General features: G+C 39.4%; 1 protein-coding gene across 1 annotated transcript; it reads left to right on the top strand.

Moving 5' to 3' along the window:
* Nucleotides 1-2,002: 2,002 nt before the first annotated feature.
* On the top strand, nt 2,003-12,391 carry cep55l (centrosomal protein 55 like). Its single transcript, XM_051418153.1, has 12 exons — nt 2,003-2,103; nt 2,665-2,917; nt 3,056-3,163; nt 4,112-4,267; nt 7,203-7,256; nt 7,691-7,835; nt 8,140-8,285; nt 8,622-8,815; nt 9,098-9,221; nt 9,486-9,557; nt 9,892-10,017; nt 10,113-12,391. Exons 2-12 carry the CDS (start codon nt 2,729-2,731, stop codon nt 10,323-10,325), a joined length of 1,527 nt encoding a protein of 508 aa, XP_051274113.1. The 5' UTR covers nt 2,003-2,103; nt 2,665-2,728; the 3' UTR covers nt 10,326-12,391.
* Nucleotides 12,392-12,994: the final 603 nt, after the last annotated feature.

Genomic DNA, 12,994 nt, shown 5'->3' with positions numbered 1-12,994 from the left:
TTACAGCAAAGCCTGAGAGAAGTCTAGAGAATAACTAATGCAGTCAGTGAGTAAGTCAAATAAAAAATCATTCATGTGTATTTACTTGTAGTTTTCACCTTTGTCAGATCAAATCAAATCCATAATATTGAAACACTGGCATACTTTGCCCTCTAATGAAAGCAAGGACGATATTTTCAACAGCAAATTCCTTTCTTTGCATACAAACCAAACCATAGAGGGCTTTTTAGATTGATCAGATTTGCACATATTCTCCACAGTCCATAAAAGCCCAGTGAAAATATATTTTCAACATAAAGGAATTGAAGTATTGCATTCAGGCCTGGCATTTGGTTCTAAATGCATTACTTGTACCACTAGAGGAGTTATTTGTATGCTTGTATGCCCCCCTTGGCAAGAAAAACAAGGTGACAACTAAAAATATGGATCCCAGAACAAGACAGGGAATTAAAGACCAACTTCACCTGTGAAACATTTTCTGGAGTAGAAACACACATTTTCAGGCAGAGAGTGGGGTGGCAAACTGGGTTTACTGCCTTTATTTTATAGGACATGTGAAGATAGACAGGAAAGGGGGAAGAGAGAGAGGGGGACAACATTTTTTTGGCTATATTAATCATTTTCCTCATAAGGATAAATGGACTCTTAATTGTCCATATATAATTTTTGGGTATAAAAATTAAATAGACAGAAACTTATAAGTGCTTTTAATCACAATACATGATAATATTGTTATTGTATGGCACCTGACTTGCTAAGCACACAACATGTAGTTACTACGATGTGATAAAACATCATAGAAATAATTTACCCATAACCTATGAGGAAATGAAGGTCATGTACTGAGTTTATACTGCAATTTTCAGATTCATTTAAGATGGTAATAGCCATTGGCTTCTCAATTGTACTCCAATGTACTGAACTCCAATTGTGTATTCAGCATTATTTAAATGTAAGCCCAGTGAAGTTCATGCAAATTATTTACACCCCAAAATTCATCATAATTAGCCTGCATTGTCCTACGATTAGCTCTCCCTACAATGGGAACAAATGACACCTCAGTCTCAAAGCTCTGTCCCCTACACCGCTACATTTTTAGACCTTACACACCTGGAAGACCACCCATGATTTATGTAGGCTATACACACACACACACACACACACACACACACACGCCAGTGTCTTAAATACATTGCTACACCTACTGAGGTTTTACTGTTCATGCTTAGTGTATTTCCACGTATTGTGCCACTATTAAAGGACCAATGTGTTTTTATTATTGTCAGGTGATTACACACTAATAAAGGCATACCTATGAATATTATATTCCATTTCTAGCAAATAGAAATGTTGCAAAATGCTATATACTGGAGCTTTGAAATACAAAGTCAGTCTAATGCTGTGACCCAGAAAACCTATTTGATGCACACCTTTAAACATATTCTTCATAAAGATTGTAAATGGGTCCAACATAGTCAATTTCCTGTAGTCCTTGAAAACCAAAGCGATCTACAATCTATTATGTTGTCCCTTGACAATTAGGTTGCAGTTGTTGGCATACCACACAGGAAATGTACTTGCATTGAAGTAGTTTCCTAGCAGCGCAATTTCCATAAAAAAACATTTCAGTGTAATGTGTCGCTGAAGGTTGCAGACTATGTTAAACTGATGTTACCGAGATACAAGACAAACCCGTTTGGGTGGGCTATCCGTCTGTTCGCTTAATCTATGGCAACGGACAGCCCGGCGTAACAAATCAATCCGTAGTTGAAGACCGGAAAAAGACTGGAAAAAAGCCACTTCCTAACTCATTTGATTGGAAAAGGTGTAGTCAGTAAAGGGAAATAGCATCGACTGATAATATCTTAGATTACCCTCTTCAGAGAACATTAAAATTCGCTAGATTTTCAGCACTGCACCGCCCAACATGTCATATTTAGAGACACACCGGATTAAGTAAACATACGCACCCCACTGCGCATTACGGACATGACGTCAACGCGCTGCAATTCAAACTTCAGGAAACGAAAGCGTCTGGTTAGAAAACGGTCTTGTTGTCACAAACAGACTCGTTTCAGGGGATACCTGCAGCTCTCTTTGCCCGTAAGTGTGGAATATTCAGTCCTTACCTGTTTGTTTTCACTGTATATAGTATCGACATAGAAAGCCTTCATTTAAGACGACGTAAGGTTAACGTTAGGTTATTAATAAAAGCTATGAACTAACTTAACCAAGCTAAAGACAGGTGCGAGCGTGACTGTAACGCTCGGCAGCTGTCAGTTTTATTACTGACACAAATGTTTAATAGATAATTCTGTTATATACCGAGAAACGACGGTGAAAAGGGAAAATAAATAAATGTAAAAGCACAACAAATGGTTATTTTAGTGACGAATATGTTTATTTTTCCATCGATTTACACTAATAAACCTGTAAAACCTATGGTATAGTATCATATTTAATGTTAATATTTAATAACAGGTCTGTATGCCACCATTTTTCTATTTCAGCTCTGATGTTTGGGGTGTGTGTGTGTGTGTGTGTGTGTGTGTGTGACTTTGCATTCAGTTTAATTATTTATTGTCCAAATGATTTCAGTCAAATTTGAAGCAAAATATCTGCTACTCCTACACAAGTCTGTGAAATGTCTTGTTTCCTCCATAGAGACCAGATTACTTCATCATCAACATCAACAACAACAACAACAACAACAACAACAAAAGCAGCCATGACATCTAAAGGTGCAAAGGAGACCATCGTTTCCAGGTTGGGTTTCAAGTCCAGCAGCTCTGGCTCCAAGGCTGAGGCGGAGCTGGACAAAGTCAGGAAGGAGAACGCTCACCTCAGGAGAAAGATTGATGAGCTGGCCAAACGACACATCAAACCACCCGACTCGGACAAAAGCAAGCTGCTGGAGGTAAAGAAAAGTGGGGGTTTTTTTGGGTGTATTGAGGATTTTCAGGGGAAACTTTAGTATCTCCTGTCTGTCTTGTGGTTGTTCGCTTCCTTTTTTGCATTTAAATGTGTATATGGTATCTCATATTGATTGTTTCAGAGGATACTTTCCCTTGAGACGCTGCGAGAGAGAAACAATCAGCAGCTGCTCGTTAAAGAGCAGGAACTGGAAACCCTGAGACAGCAGTTGACAGCTAGAGGAGGAGAGGTATGTATACATGACACATTTCTGCATAAATATATGGTTAAAAATCACTCCTAGAGTCGACCGGGCGGATGTATCCCTCTAGAACTCCTCTGTAAACATGCACACACACAGAAACAGATTCGGACACCCTGAGGCTGCTGTTTTCTGTCCAGGGTGAGGCGATAAACTTACAGCTGTGTCTTTTTTGAAAGAGACTCCTCAACTTGTGAACATTTGTTGCACTTTTGGCTTTGTATTGGCGGCATATGTAGTGCTGGCAGCAGACAACTGTCAGAGAGGAGGGAAAAAAATAAAAAAATACTAGAATTCCTCTGAGCTGTCACGAACACAGTTGGGGGGAAATAGCTTCTATCCCATTTTGACAGCAGCTCAGCTAAGTGACGTTTAGACAGCCAGCAAAAACTGCATACTAACACATGGTGTGTGTGTGTGTGCTGTTCACTTGATATTTATAAACCAACCATATTTCGCTGTAGTGGGTCTGCGTATGTATTAGCATTCATACCCTTTTACTGTTTATGACACTGCTGGAGAAACTGATGCTATCTGTTTGAGGTTCTTATCCTCATAAAAATCTCTTTTTCTATTGTTGCGGAAATCGTTTTCTAATTTAGGCTAGTCAGAATGGCATCCAGCTAAAACTTGGAAATGGCACGCTGGTAAATGGAACATCAGCTATTTGACATTGTGAATGTGTAATGTGATTTAATCACACTTGCCTCTTCCTCATTAACTTTCATCAGCAAAAGCGCTAAAACCAGAGCCGCTTGGTGGGCAATGCCAGCAGACTGCCAGCTATGTAATGTCATTTGTGCGAAGCTGATAATTGCTTGGAGAAGAGCAAATATCTTCAGCAAACTGTCTCTAAGTAAACAAAGGTTTAAAAAAAAAAAAAAGAATGTATCAGGCTGACATGGTTTGTTCATTTCATTTTTTGGTGTATTTCAGGTGGTGGCGTCGCTGCAGGCCCAGCTGGAGCACCGGAGGAAGGAGGGTGAGCAGAGAGACACGCTGTTCCAGAACTTGTCACAGGAGACCGAGAACCTGAAAAACCAGCTGGTCACTGTTTCTACCCGGTGCCAGTCGCTGGAAACACAGGCGGTGGTAGGTTGACCAACTTACAGCCTCTGTACCTGTCTAGAACCTCTCATTAGTTAGAAAAGATGGCAGTGCCATTAAAGTTTGTCTCCTCTTCCACGCAAGCAATTATCTTGTCGGGAATCTCTTGTGGTAATGTTGTCGGCTTTAAAATGTGTCTGACTAACTACTTTGCCCGCTCAGAAGTTTTAATGGTATGACGTTGATAATTACAGTGCTTTTTCAGTAACCTTTTTTAAGTCATCTTTAGTTATTGATGTCTAGCCCAAGGATATTATTTATTTATTTTTATTCTAGATTGTTAGTAACGAAACTGTGAAGAAATGGGAAAGAAATGAAGGTGTTTATTAGGGTTTCCTGAGGAAAAAGTTACAGTTTAGTTTTGTCTCATAAAAGTTGGATGAATGGATTTATCCTTTTCTCTGACAGCATATTTTTCTCCCCTGGCCTAGGATTAAATCCTGCAACAGCTTTGCGTCCTCTGTCTCCCGTTCTAATATCCTCTATCTTTTTTTTTCTTTCTTATCTATATAGCTGATGCAGTAGAATATATATATTTTTGTTGGATTATAATATTTTTCACAAATCAAATTCCATTTTAGTGCAGCGATAACTGACTTGAGCTCCAGCAACACAAACATCTGACTTACAGAAATGTGCTTTTAAAGTAAGAAATAAATCAATAACTTCATCAAAATCGGTGAGACATTTGCCTCTGCTAAGGTTTTTGAATCCTCGTGGCACCTGTAAGTGGGTTTAAATCATGTTTATCGAGCGTTTCAACAGAAACAATTTTTCAATGTCTCTGCTGCATGAAAGGAGACTTGTTTGGCAGTTCTTCCTCTGTCCACTGGGTGGCATTGTGTGACCTCTGATTCTTTCCCTCAGCTTCTGACATGAACTCCTCTGTGGAGCAGCCTCATTAATTTGTTATGATCAGGTGCAAGTGATAAAAGTCACTCAAATTGAAACATTGTAACTATAAACACAGACATCACAATAACGCATCACTTGCAGTAGTTGGGATAAAACAACGTGTCCACATGACACTTGCAATATCATCATCAGAATCATCAGCGCAAGAAAAAGAGCCTTTGGTAAATCCGTGGTTGCCACTCAGTTCCCTCACAATCATAGGCTCATTCCTAATCAAAAGGCAGCACTGATTTGCGGTCAGCCCTTTGATGCTTTGAGCACAGCAGGCCCTCGCTACACCCTTAGAGAGCGGTCATCACGATTCTCCTTGGCTTCTGGAGAGGCTTAGGCGGCAAAATCACAAGAAAGGGCTTCAGCACGAAGATCCTGAAATCCTGAAAATACACCAAATTCGTCTGTTTTTTGTTTTTTTTCTTCATCCAGTTTTTCCAAGAGCTATAGTTATACACGTGTCCTGATTTCTCTTCTATCTTAATCAAACTTCAAAACCAATTAGGGTGAAGGACTCCCCGGGCATCAGCCAAAATAAAGCATAAAGTGTGTCTTGTTTACTCTAAAGGCATATGTTTTTTTAATGTACAAACGTTAGATGCTGCACCTTATTAAAAGCTCTTATTATAATCCAGATCTAATCTCCCCAGGTGCTTTAAAATGAGTCAGTCTGCTGCATGCCTAATGTTGACACAAAAACGCCAATAGAACAGGAGAGAAAGTAGGGACTTGTACAGGAAAGATGATGATGCAGTTTTTTAATGTTCGCTTGTTTTTGTTCCTCATAAAGGTCACCAAAAAGCTGGAAATACTGTCTTGAATCTAAATGTTCTCTGGTTATTTGCATAAATCCTGCTTTGGTTTTAAAAGTCACTACTTTTTGACTCAAGGTTGGGAAGTATTAAAATGCAGAATATGTGTACAGATGAATACTGGTACTTGTAGACATATAGTCCTTTTTGAAATCAGTGTCTTTCAATTGCCACTGCAGGTGGATTTCCTTATCTTTAATGTGCTAATGGTAATTTTCCAGGAATTCTCTCCACTGTCCAAGGCCACGGCTTAGCTCCCTTTTGCGTTTACGAGAAATAATCTGACCAACAGCCCCTTCTCCCACCCTTTATCCTCGTCCTTAGGTTTAGCTTATGGGACATGAGTTTAATTCCATCTGGAAAAAGTTGACAAGCTCATGCTGCGTGTCTGGTAGTGTAAGAGCTCACACAGCCTTAGCACAGAGATGATCGTTTAAATGCTTTTGTGCTTAGACGTTGGATGGGATCAGACGTGTTAACCTCAGGGCAAGGGTGACAGAATTATGAGATGACTGACAGTCCTCTAGGGACAGATGTCGAGGAATTAGCCCTACGGATGTTGTCCTGGGTCACATGGCCGAGTCTCTGAAAAAGTTAGAGCATAGATTGATCACTTGCTCCAGTGTTTTGTTTTTTTCTTGCATTATTAAAACTTGTATAGATGAATCATTTAAACCAGCAACACTACGAGTGATTTTCGGCCTGTGGCAAACCTACTGTTTTGCTGTCTGTCGAGATTTTGCACAGAACAACAAACACAAACAACATGAGTTCTTCAAAAGGACCGGGTCTATCATTTTCTTTTAGAACAACTTTATTTGTCTTGGACTGAGGTCAAACAAGTCCTGAATTCTGTTCTATTTGACCAAAAGCCTTTGGTTCTGTCTGTCTTTTCACTTAAATGATCTTTAAAGTCACCTCCACCACAGCACTGTGTCTAGAATAACTAAAGTAAGAGTATAATAACAGAGAAGGCACAGTGCTAGAGGGCTGTGCTCACTGCTCTCTGGTGCATAACACATAGATTTTTTATTATTATTAAGACTTGCTCATTTAATCCAGTCTGTTTGTTCCATTTACAGACCAGTGTAACTGAAAATTTTATTTTATTCCGTGACAACCAGAGCTTCTAGAAGTGTTGATGTAAACACTGTATATATCAGAGTTGGGTTTATATGAAAACATTGCTTTTCTCTCTACAGAACGGACAGGTACCTCCTGCAGACTTGGCTTTGGTACAAGATCAACTGAGAGACGTGAGTCCAGTCAATGATTTACTGTGTGCTGTTTGTAATTTAAAGTACAGACAGACCTTATGTTTAAAGCAATGGTTTTTGTACCATAGCTCTGTAACTGCCATTACAAACGCCATTGCCATTACACAACCTTTTCTGCAATTCATCACTCAGTATTTCCAAAATATCTACAACCCATTTTTATCAACATCAACAAAGGACACACTAGGCAGTTTTTGGATAGAACAAAACATTTTGATTATTTTGTATGAGTGAAAGCATAGTCTCTTTTTTTTTTCTTCTAGTTTTGATGAAAACCTTGTCACAGAACTGCTCCCTGAGGAGACACAACGTGATTTTCTCTTGTTTTTTCCCCCGCCTTGAGTGTTGAGCTCAAATGTTCAAATTCTGAGAATACAGTACATCAGTGTAGGGCTTGTGCATCTCACCACCAGGCTCTTGAGAAGAACCAGCAGTGGCTAATGTACGATCAGCAGAGAGAGGCCTACGTCCAGTCCGTCCTTGCACGCACACTGGAGCTGGAGCAGCAACTGGCCCAGGCGAAGCAGCAACAAACCAAACATGAGGCCAGTTTAGATGGTGGGTACATGAAATGTTAAAATAATTAAAATGAACCTCCCAAAACACTTTCTTTTGTGCTCTGATACATATAGAATGGAATGTGAAAAGAGGAAATTATGCCGTTTGATTTAGATATTAGCTTTTTAGCCACAACATTAAACATTAAAAAAGGCAACTGACGAATTCAAAATGTTTAATAGAAGCACTAAAGCCTTGACAATTAAACTTTCTACAAATCTTAGACAATGCTTTGTACCAAATAATTTCAATGAATAGCTTTAAATTAGCTTCTTAATTTTCTTACTGACACTTTGTATCTCAGCTCCTGCCAGCTCAGCCGCTCCAGAAAAGGAGGTTCAACTGAAGTACCACTATGACCAGTTGCTGTTGGGGGTAAAGAAAGACTTGGAGAGCCAGAAAGATCAGGCCGCCAGAGCTCAACAGGAGCTCAGTGTGCAGAAGGAACAGGTAAATGCTGTAGCATTTCATTTAATTAATATTTACTCATTTCGACCTTTCTGGGTCTGAGGCTTCCTGTTTCGGGCTCCCCAATTCATTTTTATGTTCTACCTTTTGTGCCTTGCAATCACCATATCAAACTATGTACACATTCATTAACATTCACTTTGTTCAAATGTTTGTGTTAGTGCTAAAACTGCATGCCACTGAACCAATGGCATTCAATTTCTACATTTAGGCATCTTTATAATTAATTTGTAGGACACTTGTCTTATTTGTAGAAGAAATTAGTAGACAAATAGTGTAAACTACTCTGAAATGTGGTATTTTTCTATGGCTCCACAGACCTTAAACGCTCAGGCTGAGCTGAAGTCTCAGAAGGAGCAGGTCAGCAGGCTCCAGGAGGAGATGTCGGCACTGCAGAGGAGCTATGAGGACAAGTGCGGCGAGCTGTCATCTTTTCTGAGGAAGTACAAAGAGAGGAGCCACGAGCTGGAGGAGGCCAAGATGCAGCTCCAGGCGGAGCGACACAGCAACAGGTAAAGCAAGTCTGCTCTTGTTGTCGAAATCAAACAGCGGCGGCTCTCAGAGCAACTCGGTTCATGTTTACACGGTAAATCCAACTGATGTAAAGAAACTGCAACGGTTTGGTAAAGACCAGACTACAGCCAAAAAAATACTAAAAAATAGTCTTTTTGAATGCACTAACAAAAACTGCAGTTCATCAGTTTCAAACTAGTGTTTTTTCACTGCTCAAGTACGATATAAGCAAACGGGAATATTCTTAATAATTATGTGGATTACATAAACATTGCACCCAGGCATGAAGTGTGTGAGGAGAGAAAGGTGTCGTCCGAGCGGGCAGACAGGATGAGAGTGGAACTGGAGAGTATGGACATCAGATTGGAGGAGGAGAGGAAGAGATCTGCTGAACTTCTACTGCAGGTAAGACTCGCATTCAACGTCACGTTACCTGTACTCACTTTTCACTTGCTCATTTATGACAGTATCCACTCATTATATCAAAGCACTCATGCATGAAAGAACGTCCGTGTTTAAAGGGTGGAAAATATAATCCATCACCAGTTCAATCAATAAAATGCAACACTCAACAGATTTGTAGTAGAAGTAGAACTTTTCCAGGTTTATTTGAATGGGAAAAGGATTTCAGCATAGCATTGTGTGTTATTGATCATTTGGCCTTCACAGGTAAATATGCTGCAGAAGTCTCTTCTGAGCCAAAATGAAGAACAGAGGAGAATCGCAGCACTGGAGCAACAGGTAACACTACAGACAAATGGTCCAGCAGTTCCAGCTCACACAAGCAAAAATATGTATAAAATGGTGGAAAATCCTCATCCCAACTACAAGTGCATTCTGGTTGTGTTGTGTGAAGCGAGGATTCAAAGCGAATGATTGCTGAATACTGATTGCAGTTCAAATGTTTACTGCCCTGTTCTGTAGTGTGTGTGTGTGTGTGTGTGTGTGTGTGTGTAGCACATAGAGTTGTGACTATTATTTCTCAAAAGTAGAAATCCATACTGATCCACTTGTGCAATTTAAGTACATAGAGTTCTTGGCTCTCTCCCTCTCATATATTTCTACCCCTCCTAAGATCCAGCTGTCTGCCAAGGACTCCGAGAATGAAAAGATTGATCGTCAGAGCATGCAGCACCAGTTACATAAGGTGCTGAAGGAGCTCCGCAAGGCCCGAGATCAGATTGCTAAACTGGAGTCTGCTGTAAGTGTTACTGCACACCATCACCACATGTTCAGAAGTACAGCTTCAATCTGTTAAATCATACACAGTAAAAAAAAATATTCTCTGGGTTTCAGAAACAGCCAAACGCCCGTTTTTCAGAGCCCAGCTCTTACAACAGCCTTGAGTTTGAGCGTCTCACTATCGATGACCCTCGAGGTCCCGCATCTCCGTCCAAAGTTGCCAACCTCCTGGACGAGAGTTTCCTGGAGTGCCCTAAGTGTCGGGTCCCCTATCCCACCAGCCGCCACAGGGAGCTCCTGGCACACATCGACTACTGCTTTGCCTGAGTAAGAAGAGAGTCTAGATCAGTGGTTCCCAGTAAGGGTGTCAGGACCCCTCCTCACCCAAGCAAGATAGCAACAAGACAAAAAAAAATTAAGCTTCATGCTATCTATACTTCTTTCTTTTTTTTTTTTTTTTTACCCTCTACAGACCTGAAATTTGAGGTTATATTTAGTTAACCTGGCCATACTGACAAGCAGTGTGTGAGAATGGGTAACAAGCTTCCTTTTTAATGGGTCACAAATCAAAAAGTTTGGGAACTACTGGACTAGATCATAAGTTCGATTCAGGAAACTTAACCCCCTGCATCGTACATATGCTAAACACCTGTCCTTGGTTCGAAGGAAAATCTGAATTCCATGCTCAGCCAGTATGCGATAATTTGAAAAACAACTCTGATTCCACAAACAGAGCACTCTTGTCAGCAACAGAGCTGAGTAAACGATATTTTTAAACTCATCTGGAAGGCTACCAACTAATTCTTTGTTTCAGTTCCCAGAGCTGATTAAAGATGCATAGTGGCTGAGATCTCATGCAAGATGATTAGTTTGAAATACTACTCCTGCTGTCATAATGATCAGTGGATACAGATTTGTGATACATTAAATAAACACGATTGGTTGTGCAATTCCCACAAATATTTCATTACTGCAGTAGGCTGTGGCGAGTTCTTGTTTTGTCTTCACTCCAAGAGATATTCAAATGGTTATTTTGCCCCCTTATTTTAGTTCTTTTTGTATGGGAATCAAGGGACATTATTAAAATGCTGCATATTTCATCTTCAAATCCCCCTTAAAACTATTTAAAAGTCTGTTTAATGCTAATTGACCATTTAAAGAAATGTACTGCAGTTATTTTTGCTCTTAGAATACCATCAGGCCAAAGATGGATCTGATCATTTACTAGAAAAGATCATATTCCTTCCATGTGTTTATTTCTGCGGTCTTCCTGCTTCATTTGTTTGAGTTGTATTTTTCAGTTTTTCTTGTTATGAAGCTCTTAGAGAATTCTTTATTTCTGTGTGCATTTGATGAAATTATTTATTCTTGGGTCTTTTTTTTTATAAGCGAGCTACTGCCTTTTTTATTTTCCTTCAGTAAATGTTAAGAATAATAATTGTTTTACTATTAAATGTTCTACATTTATGATGGCCTTTTTTGTATCATCATGGGACCTTTTTATTGTATTTTGTATAAAAGTTTACAAACCTGCCTCATGTTCCACACTGTTCCTCCACTCCTAGATTGAGTAATTATTACCTTTTTGGTGTTTTTGTATACTATTGAAGGCATATTTGCATTGTTCTGACCCCTGAGCAGCAATGCTGAGTTGCAATTTTGACAGTATTGAGGCAAAGGACAAAATAATAGGGAAACATATTTCTATGTTCCAGCTTTTTTGCTTTCTTGGCTACATTCAGTAGTCATAATTATGGGGGGAAAAAACATTTAACTAGCCTGCCGTGTGTTGTTGCCTTTTAAATTCCTAGTGGTTGTTCTTCCATTACCAAGTGTAGCAGTGTTTCTCTGTCTGCATGTTGCAAACAAACCTTGTTGAATCATGTGACTGTAACCATGACCAAGATCTTTCGGTAACCTCAAACACAGTTTTATTTGCCTAACAAGAACATACTTTCTTCCTGGAGCTTAACTGGTCACATGGTGCCAGGTTTTCTATTTATTCTCCCCTGTTTAAATGAAGCTCAATTCCATCTGCACCTTGACTTTTCAAGTCTGCAGCCCTATGAGGCTGGAATGAGATTGCATGAGTTAATTCCTTGTACTAAACTATTTAAGGCAGGAGATTAGTGAAGGTCCTCTCGGTAAGGGAAAAGGGTTATGGTGTCTTTATTCCTGCAGCCTTGGCAATGTGACTAGATAGACTTAAGACAAACACTGCTACACTGTCATCTTTCGGATAGTTGTTTGTGTCTTTTAAAAATGCAATCCAAGAATGATTTTTTTTGCTGTGTTTTTAGTTATCTTTGTTTTATTCTAATCATGTGCTCCAAAGTTGTTTTGCCATGCACTGTACTGTACAAATATGTGCAATAAAGATGTAAATCTTCCAACGCACCTGTCTTTTGTGTACTTTGTCACATCGGACCATATTTCATGACTTTGACATTGTACCCAAAGATTTACTCAAATGTAATACAGTGTGTCCAAAATTCTAATTTATCTTTTTATTCCTTAAAGTGTAGTTTTCATGGCCTTGCTGTTACTGATGATCCACAGTGGAAAAGTGAGAGCTGAGATAAGTGAGGATGTTGTTCACTCAGCTGTACTTTGATACTGCAAAGGATTAGGCATCATCAGTGTATTCTATTCTCTATTGAGCTGATGTAACACATTCTGATGTTTCACTCTATAATTGATTTTCAGCGTTATCTCCAAACTAACTAGGTATTCATGTAGAAAACATTTAGTCAATCTTTATAATCCCTTGTGACCCATTAGATTTTGTGATGCTAGTGGATCAGCTATGAAAAATACAAGAGTCGGTGGTGCTTTGAGTTAAATGCTAATGTCAGCTTGCTAATGTTCTGTTGTTTAGCTGGTTTAATGTTTGCCATGTTCATTGTCTTAGTTGGCCTGCTAACATAAGGCATAAACATAATGTGCATCTGAGGTTGATGGCAATTAGTGTTGCAGCTACTGCACAAATTTAAGTG

This window comes from Dicentrarchus labrax, unplaced genomic scaffold (genome assembly GCF_905237075.1).
Source record: "Dicentrarchus labrax unplaced genomic scaffold, dlabrax2021, whole genome shotgun sequence".
NCBI classification, from domain to species: Eukaryota; Metazoa; Chordata; class Actinopteri; family Moronidae; genus Dicentrarchus; species Dicentrarchus labrax.
This window is presented reverse-complemented; position numbering and strand designations above follow the sequence as displayed.

Bases quoted from the DNA above. Each gene is read 5' to 3' on its own strand.
- cep55l (XM_051418153.1), top strand. From the start codon at position 2,729: ATGACATCTAAAGGTGCAAAGGAGACCATCGTTTCCAGGTTGGGTTTC. The intron at 9,222-9,485 runs GTAAGACTCGCA...TGGCCTTCACAG, and splicing joins CTGCTGAACTTCTACTGCAG to GTAAATATGCTGCAGAAGTC. The intron at 10,018-10,112 runs GTAAGTGTTACT...TCTGGGTTTCAG, and splicing joins TTGCTAAACTGGAGTCTGCT to AAACAGCCAAACGCCCGTTT.